This window comes from Aspergillus steynii, assembly GCF_002849105.1.
Source record: "Aspergillus steynii IBT 23096 chromosome Unknown P170scaffold_2, whole genome shotgun sequence".
Taxonomy (NCBI): domain Eukaryota; kingdom Fungi; phylum Ascomycota; class Eurotiomycetes; order Eurotiales; family Aspergillaceae; genus Aspergillus; species Aspergillus steynii.
In genome coordinates this window covers 2,498,439-2,518,091 of record NW_020194399.1, presented here as the reverse complement: position 1 = coordinate 2,518,091, position 19,653 = coordinate 2,498,439, and the positions used below count along the sequence as shown (strand labels likewise).

Below are 19,653 nucleotides of genomic sequence, written 5' to 3'. Positions count from 1 at the left end.
TACCGATATTCTTTTTTCCCACTTGATTCCCAATTAGCCATTTAGTTTGCTTTAACAGAAATTCTGTTTAACTCACATCCATAGTGAAAAACATAGAAAGAATCCGGAGGGCAAAGCCAAACAATTACCACCCCCTAGCAATAGCCTTCATAGAATCATCATCCCCTCGATCCCTCTGTCTCTCCCTCTCCCTCCTACTCGTAAAGACCGACATCTGAACCTGGCCTCGAGACTGATTCCTATATCTAAGACCCCCCTCAACAGCACTACCAGTCCCATAAGTGCCCATCGTGCTGGAGAACAGCTGTGGAAACACTTTTTCCACAATCGGGCGCGTGCCGGGAATGCTAGCTGCAATGATTGCCACGGCGATTTCGATCCCGGAAGTAATTGACACTCCGAAAGTGTCCCAGCTGGGGTCAGCACTTTGGTAGAGCTTGACGATGTAGATCATGCGGATGACGCTGGCTATACAGGCTCTGCTTTTGTCAGTTCTGCTGAGGTTGGGACGGTTGAAAGGGAGAGGGAAGGGGGTAATACATTCCGCCGAGAGACAACAGCCCGATCAGGATGTATCGTTTTTTCGTCCCCATTTTGAGACCTACTCAGTGAGAAGATTAGATCAGCCATATGACATGTTCAGAGCCGGGATACACACCTAAAACAGTCGGGATGGGGAGTACCAGAATCCAAATATCTGTAGCAAGCGCCAATGCAGCCCCGGCGTACCAGAACGGAATCGAAGGAAAACAGGTGTAATTCTTGTATTTCTGCTGATTATATACGGCGTCCACCGGAGAGCACTGGAATATTGTAGCAAGAATAATTGCCAAGCTCATGGCACTGACGAACACGAGGGTGCCGAGGGTTGTGGTTCGAATATTGGGAAACAGACGGAGGTAGAGAAGGCAGATAGAAGCTTTGATGAGCGCTGTGATGAGGGTATATATGATGTGTGTGACAAAGCGTAGCTAGAACTGAACAATTAGCTAGACTGAGACATAAGAGAAATCGGGGAAGGTTCTAGTTTCATACCTTCGCTGCGGGCAGCGCATCGCCCTTGGACAGATCCCACTTGTGCTTCCCCGTCCCATACTGCACACCGAGCCCGGCCACGACCACATTCAAGATGGCGGTGATGACCGCAGCAATGATGAACCAGTCGTCTGATCCGAACTTCTTCACAATCATGACTCTGGATGTCACGCGGAGGCCGACCACGAGCGCTGCCACGGCAGTGACCACCCCGTTGATGATCACCAGAGCCGGTCCCCTATCTTCAACCTTTTCATATCAATCAGGATAGTAATGCAGAAAGAATCCAATTGAATTACCTCCCCAGAATGGGATATCTGTGATCGCTCGGTCATGGTGAACAAACCCTTGACCAGGGGTCATGTTCGCCTCGGCAGCAGACGTAGATGGAAGAAAGCGCCAGTGGGTGAGCTCCACCGGACAGGAGCTGTGGATACAGGCATCATTTATACTCCGTAGGACGAGAAGTCGTCTGGCCTGTTTCTTTGTCAAGGTATTTCGGTTATAATCAGAAATGCAAGGATAAGGAAGACTAACTGGGACTATGAAGTGGGCCATCGGCCTAAAGGCGCGATTTAGGGCTGCACTGCCGACTAGCCAGAAGGCTGGAGAAGACTTGAAGGTTTTTTCATGTCGACTCTTCAACAGATCAGAGTCTGAGAAAATGGGTACTGATCGGTCTACCCCATAAAACAAGAACTATCTACGGAGTAGATCAAGGACGATCTCAACACAGTCCACCGCATAACCAGGGATAGAGATGTCTGAGCAGCTGTCGTCGTGGATCCCCTAACTTAAGCCTCTCCACATTCCAAACTAAACAATCCTTCAAATTAATCCTAGTCACCGTCCGTCTCGCCCACCAATGACCTGATGTTGTATTGATGATGCCGCGTGTGCACGCCGACTTAGACATTAGGTGTATGGCCGTCGGGGAGCGAGTACAGACGAATCCCTACTAGCCCTAATGGCGCTATTCGGCCGTCCCATAAATTGAGCGCGTTGCTTGTCGTGTCTGGAGCTTCTCCTGGTCCAATTCAGATCCTTGAATCATCTCCTCCGTCATGCCCGGCCTACTTCAAACGTTCCTTCTCAGCGCCGCAGCGGCGTCTTCAGTTCACGGACATGTTCACGCCGTTACTAACTCCACCATAAACCTCAACCAGAACTACCGCATAGACGTCCACTCCCACGTCGTCCCCCAGATCTGGAAGGATGCCATGATCGAAGCCGGCTACCCCGTGCAGAACGGATCGCTCTACGCCGACGGCTTCCCAGTCCCAGACTGGACGCTCGAAGACCACATCGCGACCATGGACAGCCTGGGCGTGAACTACTCGACCATCAGCATCAGCGCACCGGGCGTCTTCTTCATCAAAGACCCGTCCAAAGCACAGGCCCTCGCCCGCAGTATCAACCTCGAAATGCACACCTACACAACCCAGTACCCTGACCGTCTCGGCGCGCTCTGTCTCCTGCCTCTGCCGCATGTGCAGGAGTCTCTGGTGGAACTTGAAGTACCCCCTCTCCCTCCCTCTTTCTCCATTCCAACCAACCTAAAATAATACATACTGATGAATAAAGCACTGCCTCACAACCCTCCACTTCCCCGGCGCCGCCACCTTCACCAACTCAGCCGGCACCTACCTCGGCAACAGCACGTTGGACCCGATCTTCGCCTCCCTCCGCGCTCACAACGCCCCCGTCTTCATCCACCCCGCTGCCCCCGGCTGCTCCGCCGTCTCAATGGGCTACCCCGTCCCCATGACCGAGTATCCCTTCGACACGGTGCGGGCCATCGAGAACCTGCTGCTGACAGGTCAGCGCGCGCGGTACCCAGACGTGAGGATGATCTTCGCGCACGGCGACGGCGCCCTGCCGTACCTGGCGTCGCGGATTGCAGGGATGTCGTCGATGCCGTTCCTGGGAGGACTGAGTGTGTCGGAGTCGATGGGGCAGCTGGCGGGGTATTTTTTCGACACGGCGTCGGCGACGTCGAGGGTGCAGTTGCAGGCGTTGAAGGAGTTTGTGGGGGTTGGTGGGTTGGTGACGGGGACGGATTGTAAGTTTTCCTCTTTCTTCCCCTTGTCTTTTTGTTTAGTGGAGTTGTTTGGGTTGGTTTGGGTCGGGGAGAAAGGCTGATGGTTTCTAGATCCTTATGTTCCGACGACGCAGGCTCAGCCGGCTGTGAAGGCGATTCAGAGCAATGGTGAGTTCAACGCTTCGGCGATGGCGAGGATTAATCATGGGAATGCGCTGGGGATTTTTCCGAGGGTTGCTGAGATTCTGGGGGTGAAATAGACTGAAAAATGAGGGGATAGGGGGGTGGAGTGTAGAGGGGGTTACCTTTACTGTAACATATCATGTATGAATAGAGTCCCCTGAAGGAAGCTTTTGAGCGCACAGTCATTGGTAGGGCTTCATTAACTGCAACGCGTATATTTTACGTGCGATTTCAACATACAAAATAGACCTGGTATATACTGTAGAACGATGAGAACGGATATATAAGACGAACGTACTCGGTAGAGATTCCAGACATTCATAAACTCATAACCATTTTCATATCCATTTCTGCCGGCAGAACTAACCCACTTTGTACATAACACCGACTAAACCATCTCATCCCCGACAACAATCTGTCCCAAACCCCGGAAATTAACACGTATCTAACATGTCGACCAGCGCACTCTTCTCGTCGCTCGTGATGGTCAAATCATACACCGACTTAATCTTGACCCACATCTTGGCGTAGGTGCAGTAGAACGATTCTAAACAGATTAGCACCAGTCGAGAAGATCATCTGACGAGGGAAGAACAGGGGAACGGGGAATCGTTTCGTTTGAAAAAGGAGGACAAAAAGGGGAGAAAAATGGTGATTAAAAGGAGGACAAAAAGCGGATTTAAAAAGGGGAAAGAAACATACTAAGTGGCGGCTTCCAGCTCTCGGGACCCTTATCGCCCTTCGAGCGATTCGAGCTAGCAGAAACAGGCAGCAACTGCGGGTTGGTCAAGTCGTTGGCGAACGCCTGACGCTGGGAGGTGGTCCACTTAGACGCGCCGGACTGTATGGTCTTCATTAGCATCCACAATCATATCCCACGAATCCACTCTACATGAAACGCAAGCAGGGGTTCGAGAAGATGGGAGGAAACATAGCCGTACCTTCCAGGCATTCGACAGCGGCACGATATGGTCGATATCCAAGTCGCTCGAGTCCGTGAACGTCTCGCCGTCATACTCGGACAGCCAGGTTCCGCTGACAGCGGCGCATGACGAGTCCTGCTCTACGTCTTCGCCGTCACGCGCCAGCACGACTTCGCGAGTGTTGCAGCTACTGTTGTCTTGTTAATTCCTTTCTACCGTAGTATATCGACGAGGGAAATAGGCACGTACTTTCCCTGACTGATCCAGTGCGGAAAAAGGTCCCGGTCATAGTCACTGCCCGAGCCCTGCGCCGCAACGGTCAACTTGGCCAGCTCGGACTCGGCGGTGCTCGTCGACGGAATGCCAGGAGGAGTGGGCAGGGCGGCTGGCAGGGCCGAAACCAGAGGGAGGGCCAGAAGAGCGGGCAACAGAGCGCGGACCATGTTGGCTGGCTAGGGAGGAATTGATGGAGAAAGAAAAAGCTGCCTGCCTGCAATCCCATCCATCGCGAGCAGGGCTGATTTATATATGCGCCGAAAAGAAATCCGTCGGTCAGCGGGACACGGACACGACCCCCTTGCATGTGCAGGAGTGCTAGCTATCTCTGCCGACTGCATCGTGCCGCGCTGTGCTGGCCGGAAATGAAATGCACTGAACGGTGGGATTGGTGGAGAGAAGAGGCCCTGTGTCGCCGAGGGGCGGTTATCACGCATATCTTCACGCGATGTCCCCTGGCCGGCATGTTGGCTGGTCATTGGACAGGCGGCATTCCACGCCGGGTCAGTGCCGTCGCTGATTCGCGCAGAGGCGGCGGAGGACGCCGATCTTCGGGCTGGATGGGTGTCAGATAGAGAAGAAATGGAGAGGGTCCTAGACAGGGGAGATGTGCAGGGCAGAAGACGGGAGATGAAGAGCGGAGACCGGCGGAAGTCCTGGCCGCGATTTAGCGCGAATGCACCGCAACATGGGGTCAATGGAAGCTATTATTGGGCACACTAAATACTATCAAATGATTACAGTCCCAACGCCTTCAGAATCTCCTTCCCCACGCCCGTCGCACTGGCCGGGTTCTGCCCCGTGATCAGCGTCGCGCCGGTGCCCGCCGTCTGCGACACAACCACCTTCTCGCCCCAGGGATCCGCCGCCTTGACGAAGCCGCCGCCCGTCACTCGGTTCAGCTCGTCCTCCAGCATGTACGGCATGACCGAGGTCATTTGTGCCTGGTCCTCCTCGACGTTCGAGAACCCGGTGACGGTCGCCTTGGACAGCAAGGGAGTGCCGTCGGGGGTGACGGCGCGCACGAAGACGGTCGGACCGTGGCAGACGGCGGCGACGGGCTTCTTGGCGGCCGCGAAGGACTGGATCAGCCCGAGGGAGGTGGCATCGTAATGCAGGTCGTACATGGCTGGACGATGGGTCAGCTCGGGCTCATGATTTATATTCCGCAGGAGGGAAGCTTACGGCCATGACCACCGACGTAGAAGATCGCGTCGAATTCACCCACGCGGTCCGTGAAGTCGGACAGCTTCTCGGTCTTCTTCCAGAGCGACTCCTGCTCCTTGAGGAACTTGGTCGAGACGGGGTCGCCCTCGAACATCTTGACGGAACCGGGGTCTAGAGGGGCCTCGCCGCCCTTGGGCGAGGCAATCACCATGTCGACCTTGCCCTGGAGGACATCCCACGGATGGGCGAACTCAGGCTATTTAGGAGAGAAATCGTCAGAATCGATTCGACCGTTCGAACGAGGGGCAAGGAGCATACCAGGAACCATCCGGTCGGGTGATCGTTGGCAGGGATCTTGTCCTGCGAGGTGAGAACGACAAGTACTTTGGGGGCCATTTTGCAGAGGAATTGATTTGAGGATGAAGAAACCAGGATGTGTGCAGAAGAGAGCGGGGTCCAATCCGCCTGATTTAAACAAGTGGGGTGAAGATGGATGACATCATCTGTTGGCGGTGGACTCGGAGACTTTCGACGGGGAACGGAGAGACTCTTCCCTCCACCCTCAGGGTCCTTGACTCTACTGTGGACTCTCTACGCAGATCATCGGTGGAATGCTCAAGTCATGCTTTGCTAAGCGACTAACTATTGGGCTGTAGAATCAGATCGAACCCCGCGATTGTCTACGGCCGTTCATCGTCGAGTCAAGGAGTAGGTAGTATTCACAGATTGGCCAGCACAGCATCGGCTCCAGACACCTGCGGGGGAATCGGTTAGCATCCCTCCTGCAATAAATCCACGTAGAGCTCCAACTCACCTTGACGCCCTTCTCGGTCTCGATCTGTGCGTAGGTCACCTTGCCGTGGTCCAGCACGATGGCATAGCGACCGGTGCGGGGCCCACTGGACCAGCCAATGCTGCTGGAGAATTTGGCGTCGGGGTCCGACAGGAAAAGCTGGAAATTATCAGTCCTGCTTTGGATACCATAGGTAAATAGAGAACGTACCAGGTCGTCACCCTTCACCTCGTTCACCTTACCCCAGGCACTCATCACGAAGGGGTCGTTGGAGGCAATGACGGCCACCACGTCGACGCCCTTCTCCTTCAGCTTAGGCAGGTTCTGGATGTAGCCGGGGACATGGTTGACGGAGCAGGTGGGAGTGAAGGCACCTACCATGTCATGTCTGTTAGTCAATGGAATCATGAATGAGTCTGAGGAGGAAACATACCGGGAACAGAGAACAGCACGACCTTCTTGTCGGCCCACTCCTTCGAGGCGTTGTAGTTGATGGGGACCCCGCAGGCCTTCGCGTCGGCGGTCTCCGCGGTCCAGGGGATGTACTGGAAGACCACGTCGGAAGGGAAGGAGTCGCCGGGCTTGAGAGACATTGTGAGATGATGGAATTGAGAGATGGGGTGCGAGATTGGAAGAGAATGGGAAATGGAGGTTGGAAGGAGAGGAGAGGAGAGAGAGGAAGATAAAGAGGGGAGAAAGAGAGAGAGTGCGGGGCAGAAGGGAATGCAGGCAGCGGTGAATGGCCAAATCGGTGGGTCGTCTGTTGCAATCGCTGATATGCGTAAGAGTAGGTATACTAGAGGTAGGGTATTCACTATTGCATTGATTGTATATTAGGTCTTTGTTTCTACTGCTGAAATGCCTATCGAAAGGCTCGTCCGTACTGCACAGGCACCTTCACCTCCACACCCAACGCCTTCGCCGTCTTGAGCACCCAATCAGGCGTTCGAAGGAACTGTCGCGCCAGCAGAACGACGTCGGCGCGAGGCTCTGGCCCTGACACGATGTCCTGCGTGCCCTGCGCCTCTTCCTGGACGATGTCCCGCGCTTGTTCGGCCTCCGTAACGAATCCCACAGCGCCGACGAGGGTCGACGCGCCAGCTGCCCGGATGGCCTTGCGCAGATGGGCCGCCAAATCAATCTGGTAGTTGGTGTGAATGTGGATCTTCTGGTCGATGTGGTTGCCCGCCGAACTGACGTCCACCAGGTCGATGCCCAGCTCGGGCAACAACGCGGCCAGACGGACGGAACTCTCCAGATCCCACGAGCCGGTCTGCGCCGCGACGGGCTGCTCCTCCAACCACTCGGTCGCGCTGATACGCACGAACAGCGGCATGCCGGCGGGAATGACCTCACGAATGGCAGTGGCCACCTCGCGCAGCAGGCGCGTGCGGTTCTCGAATGAACCACCGTACTCGTCCGAGCGCTTGTTGCTGACGGGACTGAGGAACGAGTGGATGAGGTACCCATGCGCGGCGTGGATCTCCAGGACATCGACTCCGGCCTCGACTGCGGTCTTCGCACTGTCGGCAAACGCACGCACCACGTCCTTGATCTCCTCCGTGGTCAGCGCGCGAGGAGTCCAGTATCCGTCGGGATTCCAGAGCTGTTCGGCGCCGCCCGATGGTCCCACGATGTCCTCCGGCCATCCTCTGACACCTTCGTCGGCCTTCAAGGCGACCTTTCCGGCCTCCGCGGCAATCCACGGCGGCGAGGTGCTCGCCTTGCGACCGGCATGCGCCAGTTGCACCCCGATCTTGGCGCCCTGGCTATGGGACAGCTGCACGACGCGTTTGAGGCCGTGAAACTGCGGCGAGTCCACTCCCTGCCAGAGTCCCACATCATATGGGGAGATGCGACCGTTCGCTGTGACGGCAGTCGCTTCAACGAAGATCAAGCCGGCGCCTTTGAGCGCGAAGTGGCCCAGGTGGGCAATGTGGAAGTCGGTCATGGCGCCGACGGCGGGGGAGGAGGGGTCGTTGTCGGCGGAGTACATGCACATGGGCGACACGAAAATGCGATTCTTGACCGTCACATCGCGGATTTGCAGCGGACGGAAGAGCGTGGGCGTCTTGGGGTCGTCGGGGTGGACAGCGGCGCCCACGTTGTTGGCGGGGGTGAAGAAGGGAGTCGCGGCGGACTTCACGACGGCAGGTGTCTGAAAGGCGGTTGATCCCATGGTGGCGGGTGTGCAGGGTTTGAATGAACAGAATGATGGGCCATGGTGGAGGAATTGACTGATTTATTTATAAGTGGGTGCCAGAGGGTTTGGAGGAAGATTGGAAATCGCGAAATTGGAGAAAAATCGCAGGAAAAGCCGCCGCTGACAAATCGAGATCATTTTCCTAAAAGATCCTCTTTCTTTCTTTCTTCCTCTCTTTCCTCTCGTGTCGATTGTGCGATAACAGGTGGATTAAACTCCTAACGACGTCTGCCATGGCTGTTAGTCCTCTTAATTCTAGGCAATCCGTCCAATTCAGATGCAAATATGGCGTCAACCTCGCCCTAGGATGACGCCGTAAGCCGCCGCAATCTGTACAGCGGCATCCGACTCCGTACACTCGGGCACCTCAACGCCACTTTGGGTTATTTATGGAAGTGCCCGCGTGTTCATCTGAAGCCGATTATCCGTGGCTTTCTACATGAGGGTCGATATGTCGAATTGTCGTGTTCCACGGTCCGCGCGGAATCACACGAGCCATGACACTGCCTACACCCGCTTTGGCCGCGCTCAAGTGCAACTATCCAGCAGGATTGGTTTTGAATGACGCTCTCTGGGTACGAAACCGACCATTTTAAGAAGCAATTATATTCAATCACGACTCTGGCGGTATCTAGGCTCACCGTCTTGTCCCCGGGATCGACTTATGAGTCAATTGCACGGCAATCACCAGGACAATCTCGCCAACAGTTCACTTTCCCAGGCTTTGCAAATCGTCCGCCGTCAAGTCCGTCACCAGCATATGTCCGGGCTCGTGCGCAAAGACTAGATCATCGATCTTGTCCCCTGCACACTCAACCGCCATCTGCGGCGTGACGCCACAAGCCTGCCCGAGTTCCATTAGCAGTTCACCTACATTCCTGGAAACCAGAAGAAAGAGTCAAGAAGAAAAGACAAGACAATACTTACCCAAAACACCGGAACCTCACCCTCTTCCATGACCTGTGGCTCGCCAAAATCCGGCGAATTGATATCGCGAATGCCCAATTTTTCCACAGCCTCCCACCCCCAGGCTACAGGCTCTCCATGCGTCGCGAGATAAGGCCTCGTCACGTTCCTCGCAGTCTCGATATCCTCCGGCCGATACGGCCTCATCGACACGATGCAGGACCCGCCCGTGAAGATGCCCGCTGGCAGTAGCGGAATATTACTCCGATACATAGCAACAATCCGACCGGTCTTCTGATGTCTCGGCTGCAGCCCCGCAGACGTCAGGGCGTCCTCGAACGAGAACGAGCAACCGATCAGGAAGCCGACGTAGTCATCGCGCCATATATCCAGTAAGTCATTGCGGGTGGACAGGTACTGGCCGTGTTGGTAGACGCGGTATTTGGGGAAGTCGGTTCGAATATCGAAGTCTGCGTTTTGGATGCACGAGGGCGGTTCGACGAGGTGTGGATTTCCCGGGGTGGTGGTGCGTCCCAGGAGAGGACAAGGGACTGGATTGCGGAGACAGAGGTTGTGGAAATCGTCGGCGTGCTTGGAGGGCAGGATGAGGAGATTCGCTTGCAGATAGCCCGGAGCAATGCCGGAGGTGTTGGTGATGAGGTTGGTCCGGCTGAGCAAGCGGGCTTCGTAGGATGGCGATGAGGATGAGGATGAAGACATGGTAGCTCCGTGGCCGATCTGTGATCCCAAGTGCCACATTCAGGACGTAATGATGTTATTAACATGCCAGTCTCCATTTCATCTCCATACGGCAGTTATCAGCCTATCTGGTTGATCCTTGTCTCTCGCCTCTCCCCATGTCCACATCGGAGGCTACGTCCGATATCTGGGGGACATCGGGGCTTCTTTCCGCCACTCATGGAGCAGGATCAACAGTCGATGCAGGGTTGTGCGCATTCCAGCCAGTGCGAGGCCAGATTGAAGTCACTCAACCCCCTCTTTGACGCTTATCAAAACATCGTCGGGCCGACGAGAGGCCCACCAGTGGAGAACGTCCGAGACGGCCTGATTGGCAGCGGCAGTTTCTATTACTCAAGAAGATCCCCCGATAACACGGGGAAAGCTGCAAGTATGGGGTATGATAGCCGTGGGTTGGGATGGTCTCTGCTGTGAGATAATAGAGTTGAGTCGCTTAGAGTTGGGCTTTTAACCTCTCTTTCTCGCACCGCGGCCGATATGCGTTGGCAGAATTCCTACCTGCACACCGACTCCTGCACACCGAATCCCACTGAATTGACTGGAGAGCGATAGTTTGGGTACATGTTGTTGATCGGATTTTAGTCGAATTTACCTCCAGGAGATTGCCATGTCGCTGAGCAAGGATGTTCCCCTCGAGGGTAAACCGCCCAACCACAAGCCCTCGCTCGATGCAGCCAGCATCCGCGATATCGAGGAGGTCGTTCTCGATCCGAAGAAAGAGAGCAAGCTGCTGCTGAAACTCGACATGGCCTTCGTGCCGATTATTATGCTCACGTATCTGTCCTGCTTCCTGGATCGAACGAACATCGGTATGTCCCCGCCGTAGACTCTCTGCGTACATGGTGTTGACTCTCGCAGGTAATGTGAAAGTCGCCGGCATGCCCGAAGCCATCGGGGCATCGGAGACTCAGTTCTCTACGGCCGTGTCCATCTTCTACGTCACCTACGTCCTGCTCGAGGCGCCCTGGGCTGTGCTGATGAAGAAGCTCACGCCCCGCAACATCCTCACAGGTCTCTGCATCGTCTGGTCAATCGCCACCGTCTTCACCGGGTTCGTGGAGAATGTGGGCGCGCTGTACGCCACGAGACTGATCCTAGGGGCCTGCGAAGCGGGCCTTTTCCCCTGTCTGAACCTCTACCTCACGATGGTGTATCGTCGCGAGGAACAAGCCAAACGCGTCTCCTACCTCATGAGCTGCGCCGCGATCTCCGGCGCCGTAGGAGGACTATTAGCTTACGGCTTGCTGCACATGGATGGTCTCGGAGGCAAAGCCGGTTGGCGGTATGCACTTCCCCTTTCCTCCCCACTCGCCCTCGTCAAAGCTAACCCCCCCACAGCTGGGTCTACATAATCGAAGGCCTCTTCAGCATCATCTGCGCCTTTCTCATCTGGTTCGGTCTACCCAACGACCCCGCGAACGCATACTTCCTCACCGACGAGGAGAAATGGATGATGCGCGTGCGCAACGAACAGCGCCGCAAATACATGGGCAGCGAGCAGTTCAGCTGGGAGGAGATGCGCATCGCTCTGCGCGACCCAAAGCTGATGTTCAGCGCCGTGACCCAGTTCTGTCAGGATATTCTGCTCTATGGGTTCAGCACCTTCTTGCCGACTATTCTGCAGAGTATCGGGTATGATTCGCTCATGAGCAATGTGCTCACCGTGCCGGTGTACATGTGGGCTGCGATCGTGTTCATTGCGATTGCGTGGTGTGCAGATCGGTATTCGAAGTTCTCGGTTGTATGTGTCCATCTATCTTGCTGTTAGAATGTAGAAGGGGGCTGACATGGGAATAGTTCATCCTAACAACTAACGTCTTCGGCCTCGTTGGCTACATTATCCTACTCTCCGTCTCCAACAACGCCGTCAAATACTTCGCAACCTACCTCTGCGGCGTGGCGACATACACCGGCGTCGGACTCAACGTCGCCTGGCTGAACGTCAACGTGGCGCCGCAATACCGTCGCGCGCTGGCCATCGGTCTCCAACAGACCCTCGGCAACTGCGCGGGGATCGTCGCGGGCCAGGTCTATCGCGAGTCACCTTATGTGCTGGGGAATGCATTTTCATTGGGCTCGTTGGCTGTCGCTCAGGGCGTGGTGCTCCTGCATGCGTGGTATCTTCGCAGGGAAGATAAGGAGAAAGAAAGGATTCTTGAGGGCAAGGAAGATACGAGGAGGGTAAAGACGGGAGATGCGGAGCTGGATTTTAAGTATCGGTATTAGAATCGGAATTGATTTTTATTGCGTTTGTCGTTCGTGAATTGACCTGAAACTGAGTGGGAAGGTTGTAAGGTAGTTAAGGTTGCATCCTGTGCGGATCTTCAAATATGACGACATGACTTCTTCCCCTGTATATACTTCCACCGACCCAATGAATTAAACCTAATCACGACCGTTCCTCTCTCAATTTTACGATTTTCCGCATTGCATTTCTGTATTTCCGAATTATCGCAAGCAATCCTCCACTCATCATCACCATCCTTACCTCCGAATACCCACAAATATAATCCGACACCGACCAACTGCCCAACACAGTCCCACCCCCATCAAAATGGGAATGTGCTTCAGCTTCCTCCGCCGCTACATGAACTCCAACCAAGGCATGGGCATGAACTCCGGTGCCGGTCATCAAGCACACCACCAAGGCGGCGACGGCGGCAGCGGCTTCGGCCTCAGCTCATTCATCAGCGGCGGCGGGCGGCCACACCACTCCGGAATGAACGGGATGGGCGGACAAGGCGGAGGTGGATTCGGTGGCCATCATGGCGGAGGCGGCGGAGGGTTCGGAGGGCCCCCTGGGGGTGGGGGATTTGGTGGTCATCATGGTGGACACGGCGGGAATGGAGGGTTTGGAGGGCCGGGGGGTGGTGGTGGGTATGGAGGGGGCTACGGAGGAGGGTATGGGGGGCAGGGAGGTGGGTTTGGTGGTCCTCCTGGAGGCGGAGGGGGAGGTGGATTTGGAGGACCTGGTGGGCAAGGGGGGAGATGGTGAGGATGATGGGATTTTCGGCTATAGAAGGTTGGGTTGATTCTAGGAGAATTCTGGGTTATGTTCGGGTTTGGGATGGAGTTTGGTGTTCGGGATTGGCTTTTCGGTGGTTGTATCTGTCGTTGGTTTTGTTGGTTGAATTGCTTCCTATAGAATTGTGCCAAATGGCTTTAAACTGCGAGATAAGGCCTGGGCTTTTGAACAGTCCGGTTGTCGTCGGGTATTATATTATCACATAAAATAGCACTTAACTTCCCATTTCTGGCTCTGATCCTCGCAAAAGGCTGTCAAACAAGGCCGTACCAACTCCCTGGAGTACCCAATCATCCACATCCAATGAAGATGAATATGCATCGTTAAGGAAATCTGGGCCTGAGATCCCATGTTCCGGGACGACTGCTTCGCAGAGAGTCTGTGCAGGTGCAGCGTCGATTGATATAGCTCCGGCTGGCGAGGCCTCGAAATGTAGTCTTTTAGATGGGCCAGCTGGGCCAGCACTATCAGACTTTGACACATTGCCATGTTCGATCTTGATAGTCCCAAAGTATGGAACCTGAATGCTGAGAGCAGTGGTATGACCATCCTCCACAACATCGCTGCATGGGAAGTCCTGCATAATCCGCTCTGGAGAGGTAATGGCTTCAACAGAATACTCGTTCGGAGTCGACTCCTCAATGGCAAGTAACTGATCAATGATTCTCCCAATCTTGTGGCATATGTCATCATTTTCGTCTTTCGCCATTTGTTGCATGATTAGTTGTGTCCTTTCCAGAAGTCCACGGTCGCCAGGTCGCTGGTGTGCGAGGAAATCGAAAATGCCCGCACGAGCGCCGAGATCCCATCGGGGCTGTTGACGCGAGTCGATATGAGCAAGGCATAATGTGGTGCTTGCAATGAAGGTAAGGAAATCAATACCTCTGCAGTAAGCAGGAATCATGTCGGTGCCTCGGAAGAGTACGAAGCGAGCAAGTATCTCGCGACTGGCATTTACGGCAGTCAACTTGCTATAGTCGTATTTTCGATCGGTGGATGGTTGCAGCATATATGGCAAGTGAAGCTGCGCCAGCAGGTGGTAATGTGTGAATTGATTCATAAGACGCAATGTCCCACGAAGACCGTTTGTATCAGACCCTGCTAATGCGGAAATGTCAGGGACAAGCCACCATTGCGCTGGCATCGAGGCTGCAGCGTCTTGCAGGTGTTTATCGATCTGGTGTGTGAGCTCTAGGTTGTGGAGGTCTTCTTGATTTTGTTGCAGGATGAGCCCACCGATCATGGCTTCAATCCGCTCCAGCCGGTCCAAAGGGCTGCAACTTTCCAGGGCCTGCGATGTAGCGAACGGGCTATCAGGAAAGCCCTGTGGTAATCCCAGCATTAGAGACAGATACCGGTCGGATATGACCAAGCGGAACCACATGTATTGGGGGTCAATCCGATCGTGAGTCTCAATGTCCAACATCTTTGCTGACGGCGATGGACCCAAATGAAGACCCATCATCTGTGCGATCGTCATGGCCCGACGATTGAGGAGCCATGAACGGCGCAGGTTTCCCGCGTTGTTGTGATACATGCTTTCGATCATGATACATTCGATGCCCTCAATCGAGTGGACAAGATCATCGTCACTAGTCACAAGTCGGCTTGCTGTTTCAATCAGACAGGACATGAGGTGACTGACTTCCGACTCCAGTTTCCTGAGATCTTTGACGGCGGTTGACGGAATGCCTTGCAGGAAACTCCCCAGCATCAGGAGCTTCCGAGCTATTAATACAGTGTGGGTTTCTGGGCTTGGGAGTTGCAGCATATCTCGTGGTGATTCCGTATCTCTATTCAAGAGCGTAGAGTACGGCATGCAGACTGTTCCGTGAAAGAGTATGGATGTCGTGGCAGGAAGGCTCGTTATTAGGTCGAGATCATGCTGACTGGGCCATGCTGCGAGAATACCAGTGCAGATGCCATCATTTTCATTTTCTAACCCAATATATAAGCTGGAAGTAGTTTTGCTACCGTGCAAAGCGTTTCTTGGGGGTACCCCAGGTGCGTTAGTATTGAAGCGACTGGGTACTCCACATCCAGTTGCTTCCTCCAATTTCAGCACATCTGTCCTGATGTCTAGCTTCTCTTCAGACTCTTGACCGACACATTTGACCTGACGGCTTCGGCACCCATCACACACTGACTCTGAGGGAGTGACAAAAGTGCATCTGATCTTTCGCCGCTTGCATTCCCAGCAGCTTTGGGTGCCTTTCCGGACTTTCCGTCTCTTTGGTGCTGATGGAATGCGCTCTTCAGCCTGGTCAGCCGCAAGGATGTCCGCGGTGATCGGCTGCATCTAAACATGCAATCTACTAGACGAAATGAACATACAAATACGCACCTTCCTTCCCTTTTTAATTCAAGTGGTTCAATCAGGTTCACTAATCGGTTAGTTATTCAATTTATATTTATGACTCCTTTCTATATTTCATACCCACGATGGTCAAGATTACCATAGCAGGTGGCTCAGGGCGTACGTCTGGCCTTCTAATACTCCATCCAAATACAAACAATAACTAATATTCTATAGAGGTCGCCAAAGAAGTGATCGATGCTCTCCTGGCGACCAAAAAACACGATATCACTATCTTAACCCGCAATGTTAGCGTCTCCCAACTCTTCCAGACTACATATTCTAACTTCCCAAGGTCTCGGCTCCAAATGGCTCGTCTGGAATCACCTGGCGTACTGTGGACTACAACGACAAAAGCAACCTGACCGAAGCCTTACGAGGCACACACACCGTCTTGTCGTTTGTTCAGCTCTTGACCGACCCGGAGCAGAAATCTCAGAAGAATCTCATCGACGCTGCTATTGCCGCTGGGGTTAAGCGGTTTGCACCGAGCGAGTATGGAAGGTATTCCATCTTTAATCTTAACCGAGAACTTGAAGGCTAGATAATTAACTCCTTTCACAGTGCAGGTACAGTCGACATGTCCTGGTGGGCTGGGAAAGAGATTATAAGGGAGTATCTGAGGACGATCAATCGAAATGAAAAGGTACAACCAATCCTCCTCAACAGACCCTCTTATCCTCTGATCTAACTATCTCCATGATCCTCGAGTATACCCTCTTCCAAGCCGGCCTGTTCCTCGACTATCTCGCCTCTCCGTATAAAACAGCGAAGCACGTTGAGCCTCTCGACACGGTCTTCGACTTCCAGCATTGTCGAGCGATTCTGATTGATGGCCATGAAGATGCGATCATGACTCTGACCTCGGTCGCTGATCTTGCTTCTGTTATCGCACGAGCAGTTGACTATGAAGGCGAGTGGCCGGAGATCAGGGGAATCAGAGGTAACAGGCTTAACTTTGAGGAGATTGTGAAAGTTGGCGAGGATATTAGAGGTATACTTTTTTTTTATTCACGCATTTAGACGGCATAGAGCTAATTTACAAAGCAGGCCGTCCTTTCGCTGTTGACAAAGTCAAACTTGGGGATCTCAAAACTGGAGTTTTGAACGCTTCATGGGGCTTGGAGAAGAGCCATCGAGCTGTATCCGACGAGCAGGCCGCTGAATTGAAGAAAACCGTGTCCATCGGGATTCTGCTGAGCAGTGTTCAGGGTGCCTGGGATGTCTCGGAAGAATTCAATCGTTTGTTCCCTAATCACCAGTTTGATGACATGAAGGAGTTTCTCGGCAGGGTGTGGAAAGCCTGATTAATATCTTAGGATTTTATAGCACAGATTGATATCGACTATCTCATCACAGCATTTTCTGTCTATAAGCTACTTACCCTATTTAGTTCTATAACCCTCTAGCCCTCCTTCTCCTCCCCCTCCAACTCCAGACTATACCTCGCAAACGGACTCCTCGCCCTAATCCTCTCTCCATAAATAATAAACAGCACCGGCACCGCAATAAACGCCGTCCCCAGCGCCGCCACCACCGACCCTGCAACATTATACCCCAACCCCTCAAACATCTGCTTTGTAAACAGCGGAAAGATGCCCGACAAGAGCGCCCTCACAAACTGCACCGCGGCGGTCGCACTCGCCGAGTAACTCAAGTACGCATCCGCCAGATAAACATACAGCACCGTGTCAAACTCATTCAGCGCAAACCCGACCAGCAGGAGCGAGATCGTCGGCACGATCCACGGCAGCGGCACCATGGGCGGGATCGTCCACGCGAACCACCACAGGCCGATGGCGAAGACTGGCGCCCCGATCGCGAGCCCCGTGAGTTTGCTCTCGGGCTTGATGGGCAGGTTCCGGCGGCGCATGGATGCGAAGACGCGGTAGTCGATCAGGCGCGTGGGGATGCTGAACCAGAAGCCGACGGCGAGACCGAGGAAGGGCAGCGTCGATTGGGAGGGGGTGAAGTCGAGAGCTGTGTAGACGAGCTGCAGGGCCTCGGTGAAGAGATACAGCAGGGCAAAGGCGAACCCGCTCATCAGGGCTGTGGCGATGACTAGGGGCTCAGTGAATAGGAGCTGCGTGGGCCGGAAGAGCGCGGTGCGCACAAATGTTTGCATGTCGGGCGAGTGGTCGTGGTTGAGGGCTTCGAGGCTCTGGTCGCCGGTTTCCTGGCGCACGGCCTCTACCTCCGTGAGTAGGATTTGGGATGGGCGGGACTCGCGGATGAAGAAGAAGTGTACCGTGAGGATGGCGAGGACTATGGCGTATACGTAGTACAGCCATCTCCTGCGGTCTGTTAGCGAGGGTTTATGGATGAAGAAGGGTGGGTGCGTACCAGGAAAGCGCTTCGGTAATATGCGACCCGATGATCGGTCCCATGCTCAGACCGATGTTGGATGACACAGTCCAGAAAAGGAGAACCCAGGTTCGAGCCCATGACGAGAACATGTCCTCGACGCTGCCGCAGCCCACTGTGTATGGGATGGCAGAGAGGAGGCCGCCAAACAATCGGCCGACAATTGTTCCAGCCAGCGAAGGGACGACGCCAACGACGACACAGAAGATGGCGCTCAGACCGCTACTGAGGATGTAGAGTTTCTTGCGACCAAACGACTCGGACCATGGTGGAAACACAATAGTCCCAAGGACTTGGCCGAGGAGGAATCTGATGGGGGTCAGTTACTGCGTGATCGAGAGAGTTGGGGCTGGCTCACACTGTCACGAAGCAGAAAATAGAAAGCTCCCGTCCAATGCCGTAGTCATCTTTGGCTCTGGTCGCTGCTGGTGCCTGGTAGAGTCAGATCTGTCAATATCAGGGGGTGGATGCAATGTCACCTACACCAGCAGAGCTTGTCCCGGTTCTGGAAATGTCAGTGCCTCGAACGGTGGCAGTCAACTCGGGAACCATACATGAAGAAATCCAGAAGCAGAATTATAGTTGTGTCATAGACCTTGCGCGCTTTGTGCCAGTTCCGGGGGTGTTTTTTATTATCACGTCCCCAGCAGACATATTGTCCGTCCGCGGTAAATTCCAGGCCATGGCCATAAACACAATCATGGACAGGGCGATGGACCGTCGTTTCTGTCGTCTCGGGTTTCATAATGGCTGTCGAACAGAATACTCAGCAACATCCAGCGAGCGAGTCCCTTTTTCAGATCTTTCTCGTGCACACACCATGACAGAAATCCCTCGCAGATGGCAAATCCTCTCAGCCGATGACAATCCAACTGGGTCGCGCAATAATTGGCCTTGTCCCTTGCAGCAGGTGCCCGCGCTGAAATCAACAGTATTTTACGGGAATTAGACAGTTCCTGCATGAGCTACGTCCAGAGGCTTTCGCACGAGGAGCTAAAGCTTGATGTGTCCAGCCTCATTTCCTCCTGCGATCGCATTCCATATAACTTATGCTATCGTTGGTTATGAATCAAGGGATCAATGCTTGTACGTCGCAGGGTCCACCGAGCGGGTCAATATGTGACCTGCATGAAGTCGATAGAACGAGGCGCCGAGGTACGTAAGCTTCAAATGCAAGGGAGATGTCTTTCCCTTGTCCTGAACGAGCGGTGACTCCTTGTTTATAGTGAAAATCCCTCATAGGAATGATTGTGGCGTATCCGGACGTGTGGATCTACGGTGAGCTCGGAGAATTCCTGTAGTTCATTTCAAAGAAGCAATGCAGAAGCGCGCGTAATTTTGTTTCTCATCGGCATTTGCTGCATGATTTAGCAGGAGCGTGCCCCGGGCAAGTCGACGTTCTGATCGCTTTTAGCGTTTGCTCACAGTCTGCATGTGTTGGGGTAGTAGTCAAATGGCGCTTAGAGATATGCAGAGAACTATTTCATATGTAGTTGTCAAATGCCATCAATCGTCCCTATTGTTGTTTGACATTATATTAGTAACTTAGAGGTATTTATTTGCCTTTGTAGCAATAATATCGAGGAGGCGTCAGTTTTTGAATTCTGGTGAGCCTCGAATAC

General features: G+C 53.8%; 12 protein-coding genes across 12 annotated transcripts; 4 read left to right on the top strand and 8 right to left on the bottom strand.

Annotated features, from left to right (window-relative positions):
- Positions 1–124: 124 nt before the first annotated feature.
- P170DRAFT_444248 (uncharacterized protein) lies at positions 125–1,370 on the bottom strand (the record flags this gene model as incomplete). The annotated part of the gene is made up of 5 exons (XM_024850616.1): positions 125–479; positions 541–601; positions 659–971; positions 1,036–1,284; positions 1,335–1,370. The coding sequence occupies 5 exons, from the start codon at positions 1,368–1,370 to the stop codon at positions 125–127; spliced, it is 1,014 nt and encodes a 337-aa protein (XP_024707509.1).
- A 729-nt stretch (positions 1,371–2,099) lies between these two features.
- P170DRAFT_444247 (amidohydrolase family protein) lies at positions 2,100–3,336 on the top strand (the record flags this gene model as incomplete). The annotated part of the gene is made up of 4 exons (XM_024850615.1): positions 2,100–2,150; positions 2,202–2,552; positions 2,620–3,097; positions 3,188–3,336. 4 exons carry the CDS (start codon positions 2,100–2,102, stop codon positions 3,334–3,336), a joined length of 1,029 nt encoding a protein of 342 aa, XP_024707508.1.
- Positions 3,337–3,556: 220 nt separating this feature from the next.
- Positions 3,557–5,051, bottom strand: P170DRAFT_453674 (HNH endonuclease family protein). The gene is made up of 4 exons (XM_024851378.1): positions 4,432–5,051; positions 4,201–4,372; positions 3,962–4,100; positions 3,557–3,806 (listed from the first exon to the last, which is right to left on the bottom strand). Exons 1-4 carry the CDS (start codon positions 4,623–4,625, stop codon positions 3,694–3,696), a joined length of 618 nt encoding a protein of 205 aa, XP_024707507.1. The 5' UTR covers positions 4,626–5,051; the 3' UTR covers positions 3,557–3,693.
- Positions 5,052–5,150: 99 nt separating this feature from the next.
- Positions 5,151–6,126, bottom strand: P170DRAFT_402176 (type 1 glutamine amidotransferase domain-containing protein). Its single transcript, XM_024846408.1, has 3 exons — positions 5,944–6,126; positions 5,644–5,881; positions 5,151–5,587 (listed from the first exon to the last, which is right to left on the bottom strand). Exons 1-3 carry the CDS (start codon positions 6,019–6,021, stop codon positions 5,196–5,198), a joined length of 708 nt encoding a protein of 235 aa, XP_024707506.1. The 5' UTR covers positions 6,022–6,126; the 3' UTR covers positions 5,151–5,195.
- Positions 6,127–6,344: 218 nt separating this feature from the next.
- Positions 6,345–7,011, bottom strand: P170DRAFT_348724 (peroxiredoxin family protein; the record flags this gene model as incomplete). The annotated part of the gene is made up of 4 exons (XM_024843695.1): positions 6,345–6,380; positions 6,440–6,577; positions 6,629–6,792; positions 6,852–7,011. 4 exons carry the CDS (start codon positions 7,009–7,011, stop codon positions 6,345–6,347), a joined length of 498 nt encoding a protein of 165 aa, XP_024707505.1.
- Positions 7,012–7,280: 269 nt separating this feature from the next.
- Positions 7,281–8,597, bottom strand: P170DRAFT_472107 (NADH:flavin oxidoreductase/NADH oxidase; the record flags this gene model as incomplete). The annotated part of the gene is made up of 1 exon (XM_024852911.1): positions 7,281–8,597. One exon carries the CDS (start codon positions 8,595–8,597, stop codon positions 7,281–7,283), a length of 1,317 nt encoding a protein of 438 aa, XP_024707504.1.
- A 733-nt stretch (positions 8,598–9,330) lies between these two features.
- On the bottom strand, positions 9,331–10,247 carry P170DRAFT_472106 (DUF1445 domain protein; the record flags this gene model as incomplete). The annotated part of the gene is made up of 2 exons (XM_024852910.1): positions 9,331–9,465; positions 9,549–10,247. The coding sequence occupies 2 exons, from the start codon at positions 10,245–10,247 to the stop codon at positions 9,331–9,333; spliced, it is 834 nt and encodes a 277-aa protein (XP_024707503.1).
- Positions 10,248–10,893: 646 nt separating this feature from the next.
- P170DRAFT_350769 (MFS general substrate transporter) lies at positions 10,894–12,512 on the top strand (the record flags this gene model as incomplete). Its single annotated transcript, XM_024843821.1, has 4 exons — positions 10,894–11,095; positions 11,145–11,568; positions 11,625–12,027; positions 12,084–12,512. The coding sequence occupies 4 exons, from the start codon at positions 10,894–10,896 to the stop codon at positions 12,510–12,512; spliced, it is 1,458 nt and encodes a 485-aa protein (XP_024707502.1).
- A 235-nt stretch (positions 12,513–12,747) lies between these two features.
- P170DRAFT_488711 (uncharacterized protein) lies at positions 12,748–13,281 on the top strand (the record flags this gene model as incomplete). The annotated part of the gene is made up of 1 exon (XM_024853975.1): positions 12,748–13,281. A coding segment is annotated over one exon (534 nt), but the record flags the coding sequence as incomplete, so codon positions are not given.
- Positions 13,282–13,525: 244 nt separating this feature from the next.
- P170DRAFT_350071 (uncharacterized protein) lies at positions 13,526–15,610 on the bottom strand (the record flags this gene model as incomplete). Its single annotated transcript, XM_024843776.1, has 1 exon — positions 13,526–15,610. The coding sequence occupies one exon, from the start codon at positions 15,608–15,610 to the stop codon at positions 13,526–13,528; it is 2,085 nt and encodes a 694-aa protein (XP_024707500.1).
- Positions 15,611–15,753: 143 nt separating this feature from the next.
- Positions 15,754–16,974, top strand: P170DRAFT_472103 (NAD(P)-binding protein; the record flags this gene model as incomplete). The annotated part of the gene is made up of 6 exons (XM_024852909.1): positions 15,754–15,787; positions 15,845–15,915; positions 15,963–16,171; positions 16,232–16,313; positions 16,379–16,661; positions 16,718–16,974. The coding sequence occupies 6 exons, from the start codon at positions 15,754–15,756 to the stop codon at positions 16,972–16,974; spliced, it is 936 nt and encodes a 311-aa protein (XP_024707499.1).
- A 98-nt stretch (positions 16,975–17,072) lies between these two features.
- P170DRAFT_402162 (MFS multidrug transporter) lies at positions 17,073–18,776 on the bottom strand (the record flags this gene model as incomplete). Its single annotated transcript, XM_024846407.1, has 5 exons — positions 17,073–17,961; positions 18,011–18,340; positions 18,390–18,463; positions 18,515–18,536; positions 18,586–18,776. The coding sequence occupies 5 exons, from the start codon at positions 18,774–18,776 to the stop codon at positions 17,073–17,075; spliced, it is 1,506 nt and encodes a 501-aa protein (XP_024707498.1).
- Between the last annotated feature and the right edge of the window lie 877 nt (positions 18,777–19,653).

Bases quoted from the DNA above. Each gene is read 5' to 3' on its own strand.
- P170DRAFT_453674 (XM_024851378.1), bottom strand. From the start codon at position 4,625: ATGGTCCGCGCTCTGTTGCCCGCTCTTCTGGCCCTCCCTCTGGTTTCG. The intron at 4,373-4,431 runs GTACGTGCCTAT...ACAAGACAACAG, and splicing joins CACTGGATCAGTCAGGGAAA to TAGCTGCAACACTCGCGAAG. The intron at 4,101-4,200 runs GTACGGCTATGT...AAGACCATACAG, and splicing joins CGCTGTCGAATGCCTGGAAG to TCCGGCGCGTCTAAGTGGAC.
- P170DRAFT_402176 (XM_024846408.1), bottom strand. From the start codon at position 6,021: ATGGCCCCCAAAGTACTTGTCGTTCTCACCTCGCAGGACAAGATCCCT. The intron at 5,882-5,943 runs GTATGCTCCTTG...TCTCCTAAATAG, and splicing joins ACCCGACCGGATGGTTCCTG to CCTGAGTTCGCCCATCCGTG. The intron at 5,588-5,643 runs GTAAGCTTCCCT...CCCATCGTCCAG, and splicing joins CTACGTCGGTGGTCATGGCC to CCATGTACGACCTGCATTAC.